Source organism: Selaginella moellendorffii, unplaced genomic scaffold (genome assembly GCF_000143415.4).
Source record: "Selaginella moellendorffii unplaced genomic scaffold, v1.0 SELMOscaffold_3, whole genome shotgun sequence".
Taxonomy (NCBI): Eukaryota; Viridiplantae; Streptophyta; class Lycopodiopsida; order Selaginellales; family Selaginellaceae; genus Selaginella; species Selaginella moellendorffii.
In genome coordinates, this window is record NW_003314264.1 from 2,735,187 (window position 1) to 2,753,838 (window position 18,652).

Here is an 18,652-nt window from a genome sequence, read left to right on the forward strand (position 1 = left end):
TCAAACCATCTCACCAGATTATTGCAAGTTATTCGTAGTTCTGCGGACACATGACTTATCCAGAATATATGACGAGTTCAAACTTGCTAATCAGATCCGATTCATCAGTTGGTGAGCCGCTGAAGAGCGATGTCCGAGCTTCGCCTGAGGCAGCGAGGAAATCTCCAGCACCTCCGACAATAGGAATTCTGCCGGTGGATGTCTGTCCGAGAAGGCTGATCGACCCGTCAATCCTTGAAGCGGTTGTGCCATTGAACAACAAACTGGAGATAAGCAACGGCGCCACTCCTGGAACGCAGCTTGCTATTTTATTGCCACGGTGTTGTGGCCAACACAACTGGAAGGCCAATCACTGCTGTGCTTTACTTGGCAGTCCAGTTCCTCTGGTTCTGCAATAGTCATCGACAACATGTGCACCACCAAACTATGACGATCCCAGTTCGGCAGAAATCGCGGGACTCTCATCACAGTTGGCTACATTAGCATAAGAAAGAAAAAGAGAGATTAACCATTAGTATCCAACCATATCCTAAATATACAAGTTTGCTTAAGTAATGACCTTTTCTTTTTGCAAAATTCACATTATCAATTGTCTATCGTCGGTATTGGACCCTCGAAGGATACAGTATTGCCTCCACGTTATTTGATGAATACGCTCGCTTTTTATTTTCAAAGTTCATCCTTAGTTTCTAAAGTCATGAGGGCAATTCGAATACTGATCAAGAGTGTTAAAGGATGGACTCTTTACTGACTTCCAGGGAGCTTGGACAGGCATCAGGAGAGGAGCTCCTTAGAGTAGCCAAACGGTCTCAGTAACATAACGTTTCAATACTCGCATTTAACTTTTGAAAACACTTGGATCCACACGCTTGTGGATGTGAAGATACAGAAGATCAAACTAAAGATCAGACAAAGCTTTAAAACTTCTCAGTACATGGCATTGGGTGCCTTGAAACTCATGCTCCCAGGGAGAGAATCTGTGCCCATATTGCGCTTGGATCCAACACTTGCATGAACAATTCCTCCATTTTCTTCTATTTTCTTATAGACGTCAGAGTTTCCTGGGTTTCGTATGTCTTCAACAGCGGTTACGAAACTCCGAGAAGATCTACGTGCAACACAAAAGTTAATCAGTCAAGCATGAAATTCTAACCTTATATTACCTTTGAAGAAACAGTTTTTTCCATCCTTTGTAACCCGCGTCTCGCAAGTTCTTCTCCGTGACTGCGCGCTGCGACTCGGTTCGCCGCTGGGACATCAAATACACTGTCCAGTGCGCGTCGATGAGCTTCCAGTAGAGTGTTCTCATTGACACGATCGCTGTGGCCTTGCCTTGGGCGACCCAGATGTTAAAGTCTGTTTGATTGAACAAGGAAGCTCTACAAACGCGAAACGACAAGCTTGTGAAGAAGACTAGCTTAAAGCGTACCCATAGTTGTGCTTGGCGAAGTAAGCAGCGTTGGAGAGCAAAGTCTCGTCCACCTCGAAAACCCAGCTATCGCGGCCATGCCCTCGAACACTTATGCTTTGGGAGAATCTGGTGGCCTGGTAAGCCACAAAACTCATGTCCTCGAAGTATCGAGGACCAGTTGTATAGCGACGAACATAGGCCACGCATTCGACTGGAAGAGTCCAGTCTAGGATGTTTCCAGCCTCGGCATTGAGATGGAAACTTTGGCAGTAGTCATGGACACTCTCGCCCGGGAGTCTGGGAGGGAGATCAAAGCAGTGGGAGAAGGTCGATGCTAGTATCATAAACAAGGACGAGAAGCACAATGGATTCTTCGACTTGATCATCTTGCAATCAGCAGGAAGAACAGGAGGATGGAATGCAGCAAGATGATGGACAGACGTGTTGCATATATTTATATGTCTTCAAGCTTTTGTCTCATCATTTCAAGTCTCAAAGCTGCAATTCGTTGTGTTGCCAGCTCTGTATATTTGGACTGTAAACAGGAGAGGCGTGCTTGCTACGTAAAGTAAAAGAGGAATGAATTTTTGTCTTTGCAGAGAAATTTTCCAGGTGTTTTGCCAGAAAATATTTTAGAGAATATATACTCAGGAAAACATACGGGTCGCTATATCTTTGCGTAGACAATACGCCCACCGTGTATATGCAGCCTTGTAGTGGTTTCCAAACAACTTTGCCAGCTTACTATTGCGCACTTGCGAAAATGACCCAAGAAGTGTCATAACATTATATAAGTGTGTGTGTAGCCACTGAAAATTATCCAAACTTTTGCCTTGAATTCTGTGTGCTTGCATACTAACTTCTTTGCAACATGGTTGTTTCGATTATCTTGTGTTCTTTGCTATTTTCTGCAGTGAGCTCTTTGAATTCCCAGTGCTTTGAGCCTCCTCCCAGGCTCCCGGGCCAGAAGGTCGAGGAATACTGCGAGAGTTTTCAGATCAATGCCGAGGCTGGGAACATCCGGGAGTGGACGCTTCCCATTGAATGCGTGGGTTTCGTTCGTCGTTACACAACTGGTCCTCGATACTTGCAGGACTTGAGTTTCATGGCGGATCAAGCTACGAAGCATGCCCAAAGCATCAAAGTTCGTGACGATGGCCGGGACAGCTGGGTGTTTGATGTGGACGAGACTTTGCTATCCAATGTTGCTTACTTTGCCAAACACAACTACGGGTACGTGTATTCATTTATAGAGATTATAGCTTTTTGATTGGATCTATTCGACTAGAGCTTCCAAGTTCAACCAGACCGACTTTAGCATCTGGATAGAAAAAGGCAAGGCCACAGCGATCGTGCCAATGAGAACACTCTATCATAAGCTCATCAAAGCAAAGTGGACTGTTTACTTGATGTCTCAGCAGCGAAATGAGTCGCAGCGTGCAATCACCGAGAAGAACTTGCGAGATGTGGGCTACAGCAGATGGAAGAAACTATTTCTAAGGTGAGGTTTATACAACTTTGCACCTGCCTTACAAAAATCATTAATCAGTGCACCTCGGAGGCTAAACGTGGTTGAAGACATAAACACAGCAGGAAACACTAAATGGTATGGAGAAATTAAATCTTCTGGTGGACGGATTCAAGCTACAGTTGGAGACAACTGGGATACGGACTTTGATCCAAATCCTTTCCCTGGAAGCATGGCGTTTAAATCACCCAATGCCATGTACAACATGGCCTAGATCATGTTAAACGAGAAATATTTACTGTTACTTGCAAGTGTCAATGGGCACTGAATTTCAAAAGCTTGAAACTGAAGAAGAATGTGAAAGTCGAGTATTGCAGTGCACAATCCGGCCTCTTATACCATTGTTGAAGAAATGGAGATGGGTAGCTTTGGTGACAACAAGGAATTGTTTCTTAGTCATGCCAAAGCAGCTCCTGGGTGATAAATGCGCTGATTAACGAAGAATGATGACAAAGAAATTTTGAAAATTTCCATGGGTTCATGGCATTAAATCGTGGCCACGGGATTCAGGGTAACGAAGAACTTGCTGCTAGTCTGGAAAGTGCCGCCAGAGTTCCCAGGTAGGGCGAGCATGTTCCCGCCCAGAACGGGCCCGCGAACAGCCACATTCTCGCAGAGGACCTGCTCATCTGACGGCTCCCAACCGCCAGATCGAGTTAACAGGCGAGCACAGCCCGTTAAGGTCAAAGTATCGTGGTTTCCAAGACAAGCTAAAGTTCTAAACCGTGGCACACTTGAGGATCTCGTCGCGTCGTCAATTTCAACCAGCTGAAACTGGGGAAACTCGTCAAGAAGGGAGCTATGTATGGACGTGTGTACTCGGCTAAGTGGCTTGGATGTAAGTTTGCAGTGAAGATCTTTAAGCAGTTTGATCCAAGCTTTCACAGGGATGAAAGCAGATGAAAGGACTGGCAACTATCAAGCATCCCAACATAAATCGAATGGTAGGATTCAGCGAGACTCCGAAGTGCACACATCGTGATGGAATGCACATGAACTTCGAAACTTTCATGCACCAGCACGGGCAGAGCTTGACTCCAAAGGATCAGATCTACTCCATGCTACAGATGGAATGAAATTCTTGCACGCTAAAGAAGTGTTTCATCGGGATCTCAAGCCCAAGAACATTCAGGTAGAGCTGCATCATGATCGTCGACATGGAGATCTAGATGGCTCGCGAGCGATCGTCAAAATATCTGGTGAGAACAGATTTTGCGACGGGAAGAAAAAATCTGACGGCTCGAGCTGGAACTCTCGGCTACATGGCTCGAGAAGTTAATGACACCGGCTCCACAGGCTACTCGAGAAAAGCCGACGTTTACTGCTTTGGCATGGTTTGCTACCGTGTTTTTACAGGAAGCGCTGGTTATGATGCAAATCTCACATACATGCTGCACAAGCGACCTGAGTTCCCTCTAGAGTGCTCAATCTCGCTGAGAAATCTCATACAGAAGTGCTGGAGTCAACGGCCGGCCTTGCGTTCATCGTTTGATGACATTTGCAGTACCCTCGTTGACTTGATGATTCAAGTTTCAGGAGTGCAGCAGCTCGGATCAATCACAGCGTTTACAGCACGCCTGTCTCAAGGTTTCTAAATCCTCCAAGTAGTTTGGAATAAGCACTTCATCACTGTGTTCTTCTTGTATATTATACTTAAAGATTTTTTGTTAATATAGTTTTGACTTTTTCGTTTATTAAATATTGTGATTAAAGTCATTCAGATGACAATAACCGACACCCACAAAGAAAGAGCGTGGAGATGGTTGCAGCCACCACCACCACCAACAATAACAACAAATGGCATGCCACAATTGCAGTGTACCCCTGTTGCATTCATGTCACCTTGATGAGCACCCATAATGCACAAAAGTTTGAAAATGAGCTCCACCGAGAGCTTTGGGAAGCCAACCAAGTTTGCAAGAAAAATAGAAAAGTCTGGCTAGGAGATGTTTGCCTTGGGTCACTCCTGATCCTCACTCCCAATGGACATTGTCTCATCCTCATCTGGAGAACTGGCACCTCGGTCATCTGTCACAACTTGGAAACCGGCAAAAGAGAGCCTCAAATTGATCCAGCAGATATCACCAACACATTAGTTGATATGTTCTTCTCAAACTTTTGGGCCACTATCTGGTACTGGGCTGCAGAAATCTTATGCAAGCTGAGTGGTTTCTCCAAGGGAAAGATTCTAATGAACTGGAAACAAGCTCTCTTTGGACAGGGACTTGAGGGAGAGGAATGGAAGAGTCACCACACTGTTTATGTGTGGAATTTGCTAAGGAGGACCATTTTAACCGAGATATGGTGGCTTTACAATTGCTCTTTAGTGGAAGATACCAGCAAAGTGAGCGCAAGATACCTTGTCCAGCAGATCTGGCTGAGCTTGAGGCTCTATATACTGCTTGAGTGGAGCCAAGTCATCAAGGAAAAAGATGAAAAGCTGGCTGAAACTTTCAAAAAGAGGTGGCTTACCAATGGGTTTGCCAGAATCATGACAAGAAACTGGGTGCTGTGGATATGGGAGGAGCCACTCTTGATTTCCATGCTCAACTTTTGAGAGTGGAGATCTCAGCTTATTCAATAGATCAATCAATTGAGCTACATGGATAAAGAAACTTTTTTGAGTCATCTTCAAAGAATGTAAAGAAAGAAGAATGGAAACTAGTTCCTTTTCTTCAGACTTTGGAGACATCAAGGATGTGAACAGCATTACCAATGAGTAGCTTGTGTCGACCAGAGTGTAGAAACCTTTTCCCATTTCTCCGGACACTGCTTAGGTGCTTGCATGGATCGATGCCAAAAATGAGCCTTTGAGTCGTGTCTGATTCCAAATGGACCTTCTGGAATGCAATGAGTTGCTTGAGAGGAGCTCCCTCCACTGGTGGTGGAGCTGAGAAGATTAGCACTGAGTGGCTTCCAGACCTGGGACCGAGATTGCTTACTTCCACGCTCACTTGGAACAAAATGCTGTTGCAAGTTTCCAGATCATCCGCTGGTAAATGAAAGCAACCAAATTCAGCTTCACTCCTATTTACTGTTGGACAGTCTCTGGAGTTTCTTGTGTTGCTCTTGAAGAAGGAAAGCCTCGTTGGTGCCAAAAGAAACTTGTACAAGTAAGTGGAGTAAGACAATCCATCACCAAAGTTATAGAGTGGTGTCCCTGTGTAGAATCGATAACTTCTCCCTGGATATCCTGACGGTGGATTGGGCCTCATCCGCATATCCAACATGGAAACATTTGTAAATTCCTCATGGTACCAAGTATTTGGCAAGCGACCACCTAGTTTTAGATTCAATCCTTATAAATTCTAAGCTTGCAAGAAGGAAAGAAAGTGAAGGAATACCTGGATTGTAAGCTCCAAAAACAACATGAGCAAGAGCAGCACCTCCAGACTGACCAGGATACCCGATCCAAATAACACTTGAGATTCGTGAGTTGTCTTTGAAAGTTGAGATATCAACAGGCCCCGCAGACATGATCACAAGAACAATAGGACAAGTGACAGCATTTGCAATGTTGGAGACAAGTTGAGACTGCATTCCTGGAAGAAGCAAACTGGTTCTATCGAAGGTCTCTCTCTCCTGGGACTGGTCAAGGCCAACCACCAAAACCACAGCATCTGCCTTGGTTGCCACCTCAACCGCTGATGCTACTAGATCACCTTCACTGCATGCTACATCTCTGCAACCTGGTGAGTAAAGGATGTTATTGTTGTAGATTTGCATGCCTTGCAAAGGTGAGACGTACTTGCATGGAATTCCTACAAAAAGAATTATTACCATAAGAAAATCTAGAGAGTTTTGAAGAAGTTAATCTTTCACCTTCATAGTTTCCAAGCATCGTATAAGTTGCATTTGCATTTGGTCCTATGAGAGCCACGGTTTTCAAGGCTGTGGATAAAGGTAGGGAGCCATCATTTTTGAGGAGGACAACTCCTTGGAGAGCGGCATCTAGAGCAAGCTGCTGGTGATCATTACTGCAGATATCAGTTGCTCCTAGCGATGAATATGGTCGAGTGTTTAGATCACCATCAAACAATCCAAGACGCATTCTGGTTCTCATGAGATTGGAGATTGCATGGTCAAGGTCAGCCTCAGTGACCTTCCCAGCTTGAAGTGCTGACTTTGCATGCTTGCCAAGAAAAGTTCCACAATTAAGATCAAGGCCTGCAAGTCACTATATAAGAACTTGATGATCTTCCCAATTATTTATCAAACTTTTACCTGCGAGGATGGAATCAGCAACTGCATCTTCAGCTGAGGGAGCATACGTTGTGTCCTCGAAAAGAACTTGAAGAGCATCACAATCAGAAACTATATATCTGGAGAAACAAGAAGTAAAAGAGTGATTTGTCTTGACAAGAAAGAAGAACAAACCCATTGAATCCCCAGCTATTTCGCACTGTTTCTGTGAGCAAACTTCGATCGGCACAAGTTGGGACACCATTCACCCGGTTATAAGAGCACATCACACTGCTCACTCGGCCATCCTCAATGCAACTTTGGAAAGGTGGGTTGTAAGTGTCGACTAAGTCCTGTTCACTCACCTGCAAGAAGCTCACAAGAGAAAGCATATAGTGCTCACTACACAGTGAAAAGCAAAGAAAAGAGATAAGAAAGAAGTCCAAGACTATACCTCCGCATTGAAGTGGTATCGATCCATACCTTTCCAATTGTCCATGTCATAGGCTGTAAGATGCTTGCAGCAAGCTGAGACCTTGAGGAAACCATCACTCGCGGATCCCCCGTATGCTCCTCCTTGAAGTCCTCTCACGTACAGGGACGCAAATTTGCTGGCAAGTAGAGGGTCTTCTCCGGGAGTCTCCTGGCCTCGTCCCCATCTTGGATCGCGAAAGATGTTCACGTTTGGACTCCAAAACGTCAGACCAGCTCTTCCCAAGTTGTGTAGCGCCCGGGCCTCGCTTGACACAGCCTGCATTGCAGGAATTCTCATGGATAAGTTCGTTGGTCTAGATAGACAAAGATTTCTAGAACTTGACACAAAACTTACCTCTCCGATTGAATAGAAGAGTGTGGAGTTGAATGACGCTGCCATGGCTATCGGCATTGGAAAGCTTGTAGCAGCCGGAGCAAGACCACCAAACTGGACTCCCGGACTGGAAGCTACACCGTGGAGAGCTTCTTGCCACCACTGATAGCTAGGAACTCCAAGCCGGGGAATGCCTTGAGCAGCATTCACCATCTCGTCCACTTTCTCGTCCAGAGTGAGCCTCGAAACCAAGTCTTGGACGCGAACATCAACGCCGAGCTTGGTATCACAGAATGGAAACGAGCCGAGGCTGGCATTGCTGGAAACATCGCAAGCATACCTCGGTTGAGCTGTTGAAACTCTAGCATTTGAAAGAATCACCACCACCACCACCACCACGAGGACTAGATTCCACCGGGAAAAATCTCTTCTCCTTCTTCTTCCCATCTTCTTCTTCTTCTTCTTCTGGGTCGTCACTCACAATCGAGAAGTGCGTCGAGCTTAAAGCCATTGTTTTGTGGCGATAATTGACGGGCAAGACACGCACGGCGCGGGTCCCTATCCACGATTCCCTTGCTCGTAAAAAGCTCTCCTCCATAGCCTGCTCTTCTCTTGGCCTCTGTCGCACTAAATGCTTTTGGAAAACTCAGTCTGCCCATTGCACCGTCCATACCTAGCAGCAGTCGTGACAATTAATCTTCTATCTGCCCCTCCTCTTTGAATTTTTTTGTTCTTGTAAGCACTGCTTGTGGGTGAAGTGGTCATCAATGGAGCTCGTGGGCTCCTTCTTAGTATATGCCAAGTCCACACACCAAGTGATCCGTGATTTATCCTTGCACTTCACTGTCTAGAGATATAGTTCTCAAACTCCACTCAAGAGAAAGTGTCTTTAAAGTTGAAAGTTTCAACTCCACTCAAGAGAGAAAGCGTTTTTCAAGTTGAAAGTTTCAACCAGAAAGCTCTCCGGAGTACTTTTTGTTTGCTTTCACGCACACAATCCATAAAGAAGAAATTGTTGCGGGCGCTATGCAATATAAACCTAGAGCTCCCAGTTCTACTTTCGCAAAATATTATTGAATTCCTAGGATATTCATGTATCTCTCCCCGGGTTGCTGGAATCCAAGCGGAAGCTAGGTCTCTTACAACAGGTACGCTTGTCATTTCCCTCTCCAACCTTATGTGAATTCCAGGCCCCGAAACCTCGGCTGCTACAGTCAAAGTCCGCAAGCTCGTTATCGTCGTCCTTGGCGTCCAAAGGCAGCGGCTTGAAGGTGTTTTCTTCAAGTTCTATATGGACATGGAAAAAAACTAATATCACATACTTGTTTGTATGCCAACTACAAGAAAGTTATTTCTTTTTCTTGGGAAATTAGAACACTTCATGACATTCTCCATGTGCAATCACAAATTCGTTGCAATACATCCTCATTACAAAACTTGGCCATTTGGTGGTTTTACAAAAGATCTGGATTTCTTATGTGGATGAATTTATTTTACAAAAGATCTGGATTTCTTATGTGGATGAATTTATTTTACTGCCATTCCATTTTTGCATAAATATGCATATTTATTAAAACTTCATTTCATATGAAAACTTTGTTATATACATTAATTCAATTATAAATTTTAAGTGAATGAAACAATAAAATTCACCTGAAACAATGAAGAAATAAATGAAAAAGGTGACAAATGCCAAAGGCTATTTTGTGAAGTCAACTCTAGAACATACTCATGCCCAAAACACTTTTAGCAATCTTTCCATTCTAATTTGAGCTTTGTGCCTGTAGTGGTTTGGTGTTTTTATTTTTTGTACACGGAGCCTCTCCTTCCACAAAAGCCCAGCGAGAATAGTTTGTCCTCCCTCGTCATCGGCCAGGGTGAAAAAGACTTCTTTTGAGTTATCGTTTGATCGAGGATGGTCGGTAGCAGCCAACAAGTGGTCTCCTTGACTCTACCAAAAAATAAAAGAAAGAAAAAGTGGATGACTGACCGAGCTCAAGTGCGATCTTCAACATTCTCAAGCGGTGGCTACACCAAACGCTTGACTTCACACTCTAGTCCGCACACATATAAAGGCCAGTGACATTGCTTTCTCATTCTTCGTCTCAACCAGTATCTCGCAAAAAAACCACTCCAACGTGATGGCGCACAAGGCAATCCAAGTGATGGGATTCAACGCCGCGAACCCAGTCTTGGTGTGCCAAGTCGCAACTGTGCAAACTCCAAAGCCCGGGCCAGACGAGGTGCTGCTCAAGATTCTCTGCCGCCCCGTCAATCCTTCTGATGTGGTCTCGTTGATGGGCATCTATCCAGGCGACTACAAGTTCCCGTATGTCCCTGGCTTCGAAGGAATGGGAAAGATTCACAAGGTAACGCGCTTGTGCTTTCTCTCCAAAGAGAACTTTAATGTGAAACCTTTTGCCGCAGGTTGGAGCAAATGTGAGTGGCTTGAGCGTGGGGCAGCGGGTGTTCCACACTGGACCCGGAGGAACTTGGCAAGAGTTCATGGTAACTTCGCCAAGGAACTTGACATTGGTGCCGGATTCCATCTCGGACGAAGTTGCTGCGCAGTACTACGTGAATCCGTGGACAGGTACTACTGTCCTTGAGTTAGTCAATATCTATCGTTTTCTCTTTCTGTTGGAAGCATATGCGATGCTTCAAACACTCAAGGTGCCAGAGGGAGAGTACGTACTGCAGACTGCGGCCGCATCTGTGCTTGGGAGAATGTTTATCCAAATCGCTCGTCACCAAGGCATCAAGGTGATTTTTGCTCCTCTTTTGAAACTACTGGTGATTTCTCAAGTTCCATCCAACAGACAATCAACTTGGTCAGGCGAAACGAGCAAAAGGAGGAGCTTAAAGCGCTCGGGGCCGACGTAGTGATCAACTTCAAAGAGGAAAACGTACTTGAGATCGTGAGAGAGGTAACCAAAGGAAGGATGGTTTATGGAGCTACCGATTGCCTGGGAGGCAAAACCACGAAGGTATCATACAATGTTCCATGAAAGCCTATAAGTTTTTCTTTTCTGGCTTTCCAAGCTTGTGAGCACGACAGTGAGGGACGAAGGCACCATCTTGGTGTACGGGCTCTTGGACGGCGAGGACATCAGCGCAAACCCTCCAGACGTGATCTTTAGGCACGTCCGCGTTCGTGGCTTCCACTTGACCCGCTGGATCGCAAAGCTCGGCGTCCCCGAGCAAAAGAAGCTCGGTGCGAAGATCTGGGAGCTCCTGGAGAAGAAGGTGATCACTCCATTGACAGGGGAGAAGCTCCCGCTGGAGAAGATCCAGGAAGCCATCGTCAAGAGCCAGGTAAGAGAAGAATTCCTTCCATTGAGACTTCGAAATAACAGTCCGAAGCTTATGAACAAAATAATTCCTTCTTCTTGCAGACACCAGCGAGAGGTGGAAAGATTCTCCTAACGAGCTACTGAAGAGCTATCTGTGGAAGAACAATAAGAACTGTAGGTGGCGATTTGGTTTTTATCATACGATGCGTCTGCACAGCGTGATCCCGTCGCTGATGGAAATGTGACTTATCTCGATGCGAGGGTCCGCCGCGAGAACTTTGTTGAGCTCCTTGACGAAATCTTTGTAGAACCGGACGTACTTGCGCATTGGCTCATCGTCGGACGCCACCACTGCTCCGTTCCACAGCGTGTTGTCATAGCCGATGATTCCACCGATCTTGACGAGCTGCATTACTCTCTCGTGATAGTTGAGATAGTTGTTCTTGTTGGCATCAATAAAAATGAAATCGAAGAAGCCATGGTTCTTGTCCTGAGAGTACAAAGATAACGTTTTTCTTTTAGAGGAACATATAAAGAAAAGAGTGAAAACGTTTTCTATGAACAGGGGTATTTTACTTGGCGAGCTTGGCAGGTTAAAAGTAGGATCGAGAGGATGGTGAGCTTCATCTACTTTTAGAGAAAGAAGGAAAACAGGAAAGAAAGAAGGAAATGATCTTAAAACGTGAAGGCTTACATTTTGAACGAGCTCGTCCAGAGTTGCCAGAGCTGGGCCCTCGCGGAAATCAATCTTGTGGTCCACTCCTGCTTCTTGCAGGAATGGGAATCCCAAATCATAGTTGCTCTCGATCCAGGACTTTGTTTTCACCTTTCCATCCTCTGGCAGCGCCAGCGCTGTGCTGAGGAGAATAGCCCGTGAAGACGCCGATTTCGATGGTGTTCTTGGCGTTCATGATCTTTACTAGCATGCTTAGAAACTGGCCCTCGTCTGGAGAAGTGGTCATGATGTTCCTGAGAGAGAATTCGCACAAATCAGAGGTATTTCGAGGAGAAAATAATGAGTTTGGGAAAGCCAACCATGGATGCTTTGTTGTTAGCTCTCTCAATCCTCTGAGTGACGCTGGCTCTCGCGGATATCTCCTCCTCTCGAGGAGATACTGCGTCAATGGAGAAAATCTAGAGATCAGAGCATTTGGAAACTTGGAAGTACCTGATAGAGAGCGTCGCTCTTGAGGAGGCTCTTGTGACCAAGAGTCTGGTGTTTGCTAGCTTCTTCCTTTTCTTTGCCATTAGAAGAACTCCCGTTTGCATGCCCGTTTTCCAGCACTGCTCCCACATTTCCATTTGCAGTGGCATGAGTTGAAGGCTTCGATTTCGCTTGTCCATTGGGAATCATGGGAGTAGCAACGCCATCGCTAAACTCCACGCTCACCATAATGTGCACGGAGAACCAAGCAAACTCCTACAGACTGTGATGTAATTGGCTTCCACCTTTCACATTCAGTTCCGTACTTCTCAAGCACGTCAAGTCTGGAAGACACAGAGAAAACTCCCGTGGGTCTTGCACAGAAAATAGCCGCTGCTGCTGTTGCTGCCACTCAAGGATCAAATCAATCAGTCACCATTTATGAGAGAAGATCTCAAATGGAAGGATTTAAGAGATATTCTTTAAAACAAGTATAATGGGATTTTAGTAACCATTGGTTTGATTTTAATTCGAACCACTTACTTCTATATATAAACTAAAGTTTTTAAATTAATTGATATATATGTTTTTTGTGCACTCACATTGGAGGAAGCGAGGGGCAGGGAAATATGCCTCGCAATGCAATATAAAATACAGAGACGAGGAGTTTGCATATTACCAGTCCCTGTAACACAGTGGCACAGTGTGGGATGGCTGCCCGGCCTGGAGCGATTGGAGGTGCTCAAGGGCTATGGCTGCGTGGGACTGGGGGGGAAGCTCTACGTTCTTGGAGGAACGCTGTGCATCAAGGAGAGGGATTTTGGCGGCGGCTGCCACAGGGATCTCCGCGTGAGGAGCGAGGCGCTGGCATACGATTGCATCGGCGGCGGTGGAAACAGTGCGCGAGCATGCGCAAGGCGCGAGTGGATTTCGCGTGTAGCGTCTCCGGCGGGCGGGTTTTCGTGGCGGGCGGGCGCGGGCGGCTGGATCACGAGAACGCGGCGGCGATGGCGAGCGCGGAGGTGTACATCCCGGAGCTGGATCGATGGGAGGAGCTCCCAGACATGAGCATGACCAGGTAAAGATCAAGAGTTCTTGAGAATTTTAGGTGGGAAAGTCTCTTCGATCTACCGATCCGGCGACCAGCTCAATCACTGGCGAGGCTCGATCGATGTGTACGACGAGCGGCTCAAGATGTGGAAAACGATCCCCGGCTCCAACCGGCGGCTCGGGGAGGATACCGAGTGCACGGAGCTCAAGAAAACCCTAGCTAAGTGCTAAGCTTGTTAATTATCCCAGAAAATATAGTTTAATCTCTTTGAGAAACTATTCAAGACCTAAAATCTATCAATCCATAACAAGATTTCAAATTTTACCACAACATAAGTGTCCAATTCTGGTAGTAAAACTTTATGACATTCTCCATGTGCAATCACATATTCGTTGCAATACATCCTTGGATATTCAGTGGTTTTTAAATTTCTTATGTGGATGAATTTATGTTAATGCCATTCCATTTTTGCACAAGTATATGACAAATTTTTCATATTTACAAAAAAATTGTAATCCACTTCATATGAAAACTTTGTTAATATAAATTAACTCAATCATAGATTTTAGGTGAATGGTGCACATGAAACAATAAAATCCATCTGAAAACAAAAAATAAAATGAGAAAGATGGAGCTTTAGTTTTTTAGGTTAACTAAAAGGAGTTGTATTGTTTGTTAATACTTTAGCTTTACTTTATCCTCTTGACTAATGGTCTAGCTTGCTTTAAAAATGTATTGTATCTATCTTCTCATTATTAAAATTTCTTTGTTAGATAAATAAGTTCTTCTGGTTTAAATTGAAAGATATTAATATTTTTATCTAGAATCTTCAAATTGTTGTATACTATTACCATAAATGCTTAATTGTTTGAAATTTTATCAATCATACTTATCATTAATAATTGAAATTTCTCCTATGTAATTTTAGTAGATTTCATCTCTTATATATAAAGTTTTGAGATTAGACATTTTTAGGATGTCACTTAACCCAGTACTATTAAAACCTAAAGACACTTAATCTTAAATATCCCAAAACCTTTAATTGATTGAAAAAGGGGGTGCACTCTTGTTCATGGGCCTTTTCCTTTTATATTTAAACCCTTGTAAATTGTTTCTTAAGTTGTTTATTTTAGTTACTTATATTATACTCCAATATTTTATACTCCTAATCTGATACATACACTAGCATATATATATATATATATATATATATATATATATATATATATATATATATATATATATATATATATATATATATATATATATATATATATATATATATATATATATATATATATATATATAAATATAAAATTCATGTGTTAGAAATTCTTCATTTTGTCAAAACAAAGATATTAGATTCTAAATAATTATTATAGAATTTTATCTACTTCTTCTAGATCTAGTATTTCTATATCTTTTTATAGTCAGGATATATCATGCCTTTCATTCAGCTATGATGACTAAATATAAGAGTTTTTTTATTCTTGTTGGAGCATTGACATTTTTGCTTAGTGTTTACAATAGTTGCCCAAAAACAAGTGCAACAGCTTGAAATACAATCATTATGGTCTATACTTGTACAAAAAAAAAGATATTGAACACTTGGATTGGAAGATGATTGAATATATGCTATATTAGGTTTGCTTGCATCAAATGTAATTGAGAATTGCTAATCTCAAAAGCCTTTATGATAGTGTTATTTTTTAGAGTATAGAATTTTTTAGTTAAAAACCAGATAGTGTAGTATTTGAAGCAAGTAATAAAATAAAAGATTGTTTTATTGAATCAAGTTCTGTTGTTGAAGGTTTTAAATAAAACCATAAGTCTTGCAGCTGCAGAAAACTTTCCACATGCAAATAAGAAAAATCAAGACTTTTCACACTAATATAAAATCTATCCTCTTAGCTGAGAAGAAGTATGGAAGAAATAGAAGAATGGATTGGGTGAACCACCAACTTATAATTAAAGTTCATTCTAAATATTATTTTATTGAGCATTAAGCTACAACCCATATACCTAATAATAAAAATATGATTATTCAAAATCAAGTGTACTTTGTTTCTCCATTCAGCACAAAAATATTTAAGAAAATCTTCTTCATATTTGAAATCAATTTCAAACTTCTCAATCAGCTCCATAACTTCTGTTTATAATTTTCTAGGATCAAAATAAGTGCTGTAAATTGTATGGAACATGATACTTATTAAGTTGGTCCATATTCTCATACAAGTGACTTTCTGAATTAGATGCTTCAGCCAATTTCTTCTTATGCATAGTATGATCTAACATTTGAATTTGGCCCTAAAAATTATAATTAATTAAACATATAATAGTAATTTATATAAATAGCATTTATCTCAACTTCAATATCATCAACTTTGGTTTCCAATATTTATTTTGTTCCAAAATTTAATCCTTCAATGCTTGCATCCATTATATCATATGTTTTCCTCTCTTGCTTGAAGTTAGAACCTAAACAATATGAATATCATTATTATTGTAGTGCATATTATCTCTCTTCTTAACTAACTAGAAAAGGGGCAATTGCTTAATAAATTAACCTTTACTGATTATTTTATCCTCATAAATTTATTAAGGTTCCAAATATTCACAATGATAATATATATAATCTTATTTCATGATCACATATGCTACACTCACCTTTTTTTCAAAGATGTTAATGTTTTTATTGACTATTAATTAACAACCCCTCAGTAATAATATATTTAATCTTATCTCATGATCACATACGCTACACTCACCTCCTCTTCAAAGATGTTAATATTTTTATTGACTATTGACTAATAACCTCTATTAAACTAAAGAGAACTAACACCTTTAAAAAACATACTCATAAATGCCTAATATATATAATTTTAATTTTAAAGGTAAGAATATACTTTGATATTTTATGTAACTATTAATATATGGGAATTGAACCCATGTCATTTGCTCTAATACCACATATAGATATATTGATCAAAGAATAGCTAATAACTATTATGGAATTTTATACTCTCTTTTGGTGCAATAATATGCCTAACCATTTGTAATTCATCTTATTAAACTAATTAAAAAATGGGCAATTAAAGAAATTTTAGTGGTTATTTTATCCCTATATATCCCCCTAAGGTTCCAAGGATCCACAATGACAGTATATCTAAATTTCATCCCATGATCACATATGCTACAATTGTGATAATCAAAAACAAAAATGATATATAATAAAAATTATACTGAATTAGTTATTAATCACTATAACTATACCTTATAACAGTTAGTTACAAAAGTAGCATCCAAACTTAATAAACTATTAAAACAATATTCAATTAGTTGATTGAATTCTAAGCGTAAAATGTTGTTGAATAGCATCTCCTTCTTGGTAGAAAAACACTTTTTCTAGATTGATAGATTTTTATATACAAACACTTTTAGCATCATTTGGATGACACTAATAGCTATATACTTCCTCAATAAATTGTTGATGGTTTAAAAACTTATGAAATCATCATGACATGGGTCCTCATCATAGATTTCTTTTTAGCCACCATAACTATATGCTCATTATAAATCTGATTTGGTGTATAATCCTGTTGGATCATATGAAGGATTCAATGTTAGATCTTCATTAAGAGCTTTTGTGGGAAAAAGAATCATCTAGAATCCCATCTAAATCATAGTGTTCTTCATGATAAAAGTGCCTTGCACATAATTTAGCCACATATAAAACTAGTTGACACTGAAGTTATATAGGCATCTTTGTTTGTTAGATTTCCAATCTCCTTTAGTCCCATATGTGATTGATTTGAAAATGTGACAGTGATGTTCTTTGCCATATTCACAAGAATACCTATTAGAATTATATATTAGAAAGAGATTTAAGTGTAGTAAAAATATCATACCTTATCATTGTGTAATAATTTAATTCTTTTAGTCTCTTTAGATCCTTTGGTGGATGTTTCTTATTATTTAATGTCCAAAAGTTTGTTTTACTTTGTTTATTTTGTCCATTAATGAATTTTAGTATATCCTTGAATTCCAAATAAGCTACTAGTGCTTTCAAGCCACTTGCAAAAGTCTAATCAACATTTTCAGCTGTGATCATATTTTTCTCTAAAAATTACTAAACTTTTCACATCGATAAAGGTGTATAAATAATAAATTAAACACTTATTTACCTTTAAAAATCTTAATTATCCTAAAGTTTTAATTTAGTTCCTCCCTATATACAAAATTCAAAATTTAATTAAACTACACAACTATGATTACAAACAAACAAACCAAGCAAACTTTTAGCCTTTCATATTCACCCTGAGTAATTGAAAAAGGTAGCAAGCCAGGCAAGCCATGAAGTAGGGAGTGGCCGAGTGCCTGGCTGAGCCGGAGTGGCCAAGAGGGCCAGGAAACCGACTGCCAGTGCTCGGCCCACCGGCTTGCAACTCAGCTCTCGTCTCGTGGCCCTCGCTCTCTCAGCTCCCCTGGCTCGTGGCTCACTCACGGCTGACTGGCTCACGCTAGCTGGTGGGCCGAGACGGCAGAGCCGACTGGTGATCGGGGACCCGAGATGGCAGAGCCGGACTGAGGGCCGAGACGGCAGAGCCGGGACCTGAGACGGCAGAGTGTCAGGTCCCCCCCCCCCCCCCATGGGTAAATGACTCCTAACTAAGATGACAATTGAGGAGGGTTCTTCACGAGTGGTAGGCCTGATGGACAGGGGATTGAATAAGGGTACTCACACTTGATTTAAGGTTTGAGGTTATCCCGAGTACAGAACCTGCTACAACGTGTGGGTTCCCACGTACTGGCTTGGCCCCCGCCACGCTGTCTTTCCCAGTTGCCACGTTTTATAGTTTCGACGTGACAATAGAGAATCCCCGCTACAACGTGCAGATTCCCACGTACTGACGCTACAACGAAATTCCCTCTACAACGTGTGGATTCCCACGTACTGGTCTAGCCCTCGCCACGATACTTTTCCCCGTTGCCATGTTTCCTGGCTTTGAAATGGCAAAAGTAAACTAGATTTAACGGGAGGCTGCGGGGAGCCTCTGCTTCTGCAAAAGCCCAGGGAGAATAGTTTGTCATTGGCCAGGGTGAAAAAGACATCCTTTGAGTTATCGTTTGATCGAGGATGGTCGGTAGCATGACGGTGGCTACACCAAACGCTTGAATTCACACTCTAGTCCGCACGCATATAAAGGCCAGTGACATTGCTCTGCATATATTCCT

At 41.9% G+C, this 18,652-nt stretch overlaps 5 protein-coding genes and 1 pseudogene across 5 annotated transcripts in view; 3 read left to right on the plus strand and 3 right to left on the minus strand.

The window, feature by feature from the left end:
• Positions 1-839: 839 nt before the first annotated feature.
• Positions 840-2,193, minus strand: LOC9643548 (acid phosphatase 1). The gene is made up of 4 exons (XM_002963703.2): positions 2,073-2,193; positions 1,430-1,745; positions 1,164-1,379; positions 840-1,108 (listed from the first exon to the last, which is right to left on the minus strand). The coding sequence occupies exons 1-4, from the start codon at positions 2,191-2,193 to the stop codon at positions 928-930; spliced, it is 834 nt and encodes a 277-aa protein (XP_002963749.2). The 3' UTR covers positions 840-927.
• Positions 2,194-2,282: 89 nt separating this feature from the next.
• On the plus strand, positions 2,283-3,153 carry LOC9655279 (acid phosphatase 1). Its single transcript, XM_002963292.1, has 3 exons — positions 2,283-2,644; positions 2,700-2,912; positions 2,961-3,153. Exons 1-3 carry the CDS (start codon positions 2,283-2,285, stop codon positions 3,151-3,153), a joined length of 768 nt encoding a protein of 255 aa, XP_002963338.1.
• Positions 3,154-5,538: 2,385 nt separating this feature from the next.
• LOC9643550 (probable beta-D-xylosidase 5) lies at positions 5,539-8,376 on the minus strand. Its single transcript, XM_002963704.2, has 7 exons — positions 7,951-8,376; positions 7,576-7,872; positions 7,317-7,486; positions 7,164-7,261; positions 6,762-7,106; positions 6,284-6,700; positions 5,539-6,219 (listed from the first exon to the last, which is right to left on the minus strand). Exons 1-7 carry the CDS (start codon positions 8,374-8,376, stop codon positions 5,615-5,617), a joined length of 2,358 nt encoding a protein of 785 aa, XP_002963750.1. The 3' UTR covers positions 5,539-5,614.
• Positions 8,377-10,020: 1,644 nt separating this feature from the next.
• LOC9655280 (enoyl-[acyl-carrier-protein] reductase, mitochondrial) lies at positions 10,021-11,697 on the plus strand. The gene is made up of 6 exons (XM_024666651.1): positions 10,021-10,298; positions 10,357-10,522; positions 10,577-10,692; positions 10,749-10,916; positions 10,972-11,244; positions 11,325-11,697. The coding sequence occupies exons 1-6, from the start codon at positions 10,071-10,073 to the stop codon at positions 11,364-11,366; spliced, it is 993 nt and encodes a 330-aa protein (XP_024522419.1). The 5' UTR covers positions 10,021-10,070; the 3' UTR covers positions 11,367-11,697.
• On the minus strand, positions 11,246-12,629 carry LOC9643551 (annotated as a pseudogene).
• Positions 12,630-18,090: 5,461 nt separating this feature from the next.
• LOC112344178 (enoyl-[acyl-carrier-protein] reductase, mitochondrial-like) overlaps positions 18,091-18,652 on the plus strand; it is a 1,923-nt gene continuing 1,361 nt past the window's right edge. Inside the window, exon 1 of the mRNA XM_024668477.1 lies at positions 18,091-18,151. Coding sequence (XP_024524245.1) covers positions 18,091-18,151 — 61 coding nt within the window. The remainder of the gene's footprint in view (positions 18,152-18,652) is intronic.

Coding starts and splice junctions, on each gene's coding strand:
- LOC9643550 (XM_002963704.2), bottom strand. CDS start 8,376: ATGGGAAGAAGAAGGAGAAGAGATTTTTCCCGGTGGAATCTAGTCCTC. Junction 7,873..7,950: donor TCTTCTATTCAATCGGAGAG/GTAAGTTTTGTG, acceptor CCTGCAATGCAG/GCTGTGTCAAGCGAGGCCCG. Junction 7,262..7,316: donor AATAGCTGGGGATTCAATGG/GTTTGTTCTTCT, acceptor TTGTTTCTCCAG/ATATATAGTTTCTGATTGTG.
- LOC9643548 (XM_002963703.2), bottom strand. CDS start 2,193: ATGACACTTCTTGGGTCATTTTCGCAAGTGCGCAATAGTAAGCTGGCA. Junction 1,746..2,072: donor ACGCAAAGATATAGCGACCC/GTATGTTTTCCT, acceptor TTATGATACTAG/CATCGACCTTCTCCCACTGC. Junction 1,109..1,163: donor AAAAAACTGTTTCTTCAAAG/GTAATATAAGGT, acceptor TGTTGCACGTAG/ATCTTCTCGGAGTTTCGTAA.
- LOC9655280 (XM_024666651.1), top strand. CDS start 10,071: ATGGCGCACAAGGCAATCCAAGTGATGGGATTCAACGCCGCGAACCCA. Junction 10,299..10,356: donor GAATGGGAAAGATTCACAAG/GTAACGCGCTTG, acceptor CTTTTGCCGCAG/GTTGGAGCAAATGTGAGTGG. Junction 11,245..11,324: donor AAGCCATCGTCAAGAGCCAG/GTAAGAGAAGAA, acceptor TTCTTCTTGCAG/ACACCAGCGAGAGGTGGAAA.
- LOC9655279 (XM_002963292.1), top strand. CDS start 2,283: ATGGTTGTTTCGATTATCTTGTGTTCTTTGCTATTTTCTGCAGTGAGC. Junction 2,645..2,699: donor TTTGCCAAACACAACTACGG/GTACGTGTATTC, acceptor CTATTCGACTAG/AGCTTCCAAGTTCAACCAGA. Junction 2,913..2,960: donor TGGAAGAAACTATTTCTAAG/GTGAGGTTTATA, acceptor ATCATTAATCAG/TGCACCTCGGAGGCTAAACG.